Source organism: Salvia miltiorrhiza, chromosome 8, assembly GCF_028751815.1.
Source record: "Salvia miltiorrhiza cultivar Shanhuang (shh) chromosome 8, IMPLAD_Smil_shh, whole genome shotgun sequence".
In the NCBI taxonomy this organism is placed as follows: Eukaryota; Viridiplantae; Streptophyta; class Magnoliopsida; order Lamiales; family Lamiaceae; genus Salvia; species Salvia miltiorrhiza.
Window position 1 is genome coordinate 34,787,924 of NC_080394.1, and position 2,246 is coordinate 34,790,169.

Below are 2,246 nucleotides of genomic sequence, written 5' to 3' on the forward strand. Positions count from 1 at the left end.
CTTCGTTTGTGCAGCTCGATTATAGTGCTCCGTCTGTTGATTTCTCTGCTCTGCAGACTTTGATTTCTCTGCTCTGCAGATTTCGACTTCTCTGCTCTGGCACCTCACAGATTTCGACTTTCTCTCTGGCACCTCGGTGACTTCGCTGCGCTGGCCTTTATCGACTTCGCTGCTCTGGCAGCTTCGACTCCTCTGCTCTGGCAGCTCGTCGACTTCGCTGCTCTGCCAAGAATCTTCGACTTCGCTGCTCTGCAGACTTCGACTTCTCTGCTCTGTAGATTTCGACTTCTCTGCTCTGTAGATTTCGATTTCTCTGTAGCTCCGTGTGCTGACTCATGTCTTGAGTGCACTGCAGGGTATGATTTGGGTGTTCCTGTTCTCCCATGTGCTTTGAATGGGACGAAGCTTCTTGCTGTAATTGCTATAAAGACGGGCTTTTCGCTTTCATAGTGATTTGGTAGCACGCCCTGGAGTCCTTCTGCTCTCCCTTGATCTCCTTAACTCCCCACTTGGTTGGGAATCGTATGACTTGATGATAGGTGGATGATACTGCTTCCATTCTGTGGATCCATGGACGGCTAGGATGACGTTGTATGCTGACGGGGCGTCTACCACGAGAAACCTAGTGGAAAGGTTGACTCCCTCTGCATAGACGGGAAGATCGATCTCCCCTACAGTAGTCGTACTCTCGCCACTGAAGCCAACGAGTACGGCCGCTTTCTTGATTAGTTTGGACTCGTCCAAACCCATTTTCCTGTATACACTGCAAAACAAAATATTGGCAGAGCTACCATTGTCTATTAGCACACGCTTTGTTAAACAGTTAGCAATATAAATGGAAATAACTAAAGCATCATGATGGGGGTGTAGAAGCTTGTCTAATTCGGATGTTGCAAAGCTGATAGTTAGGGTTGGATCCGTTGGTCCAGCTTTGCCGGAAGGCGGAACCCCTGATTTGCTTGATCTAGCCTGTCTGGCGTGTCTCTTGGCGGCTGAGTGGGTGATTCTGCTGACTTCGGAGCCTCCGGATATCACGTTCACCGTTCTCTCATGGTGTGGCGGGTCTGGCGGGCTGTCGTCTCTGTGTTTCTCTTGTCTATCCCTTCCTTGTTGTAGGGTAAGCTTGCCCTTTTCGGTTAGGTAATCGGTGAGGTGGCCTTGATTTAGTAGGTGGGCCACTTCCAATCTGAGGGCGATGCAATCCTCTGTCCGATGCCCATGGTCTGCATGGAATTCGCACCACTTGGACCTGTCCCTCTGGTCGGCTGGGGCCCTCATCCTCTCTGGCCATTTGACCTTGTTGCCCAGATTCCTTAGTGCTTCAACTGCTTCGACGGGGGAGATGGATATGGCATATTCTGGAATCTTTGCTTACTCGCGGGGGCGTGTGTCGGGTGCCCTATCGTACTCATCCCTTCCTCTGCTTTGTCGATAAGGTGGATACGGTTCAGCACGTCTGTCACGACCCGACCTCCTATCCACCCGGTGGTCTCTTTCGGGTCTACTAGGTGGGAAGGCCCTCTGCATGTTGTATTGGTCTTCCTCCCACTTAATCTGTGCCCACGCTTGAATCAACACGTCCTCTATGGTCTTGCATGGATACTTGGTGAGAGTTTTATAAAGATCCGAGCCGGGCAATAGTCCCTTGCGAAAAGCGGTGACAGCGGTTTGCTCGCTACAGTTGGTGATTGACACCTTCTCTTTGTTGAAACGTCCAATGTAGTCTCGAAGTGGTTCTCCATGCCTTTGGACAATGGCGTACAAGTCCTCCGAGATCTTCTCCAATTTCCTGCTACTTGCATACTGTTGGACAAAAATATCAGTTAGTTGGGCGAAAGAGCTAATAGAGTTATTTGGGAGATTCGTATACCACTGGAGGGCCGGTCCTATTAGACTAGAACCGAACCCCTTACACATGCATGCCTCCCTCATGTCACGAGGGATAGCCACGGTGAACATTCTCTGGCGGTATTGAGCTATGTGGTCGTTTGGATCGGATGCGTCGTCGAACATCTTCATATGTGGAAAGTTAAACTTTCTGGGCATTTCCACCAAAGCTATCTTATCCACGAACGGATAGTCAGCGTAGCAACTCTCTGCACTCTTCTTGATCGGGGCCGGGACCCCTGGGATTCGTTGGATGATGGCTTCCATGTCTACCAATCTTCTGGCCAGGACGGGGTCCATACTTTGTTGGATGCCCCGCATGCCGTGTCGGCTCTGATCACCAAGAGGTAGTTGATCTG

At 50.5% G+C, this 2,246-nt stretch overlaps 1 protein-coding gene across 1 annotated transcript; it reads right to left on the reverse strand.

The window, feature by feature from the left end:
* Nucleotides 1–444: 444 nt before the first annotated feature.
* LOC130998386 (uncharacterized) lies at nt 445–1,278 on the reverse strand. The gene has a single exon (XM_057923805.1). The coding sequence runs from the start codon at nt 1,276–1,278 to the stop codon at nt 445–447; it is 834 nt and encodes a 277-aa protein (XP_057779788.1).
* Between the last annotated feature and the right edge of the window lie 968 nt (nt 1,279–2,246).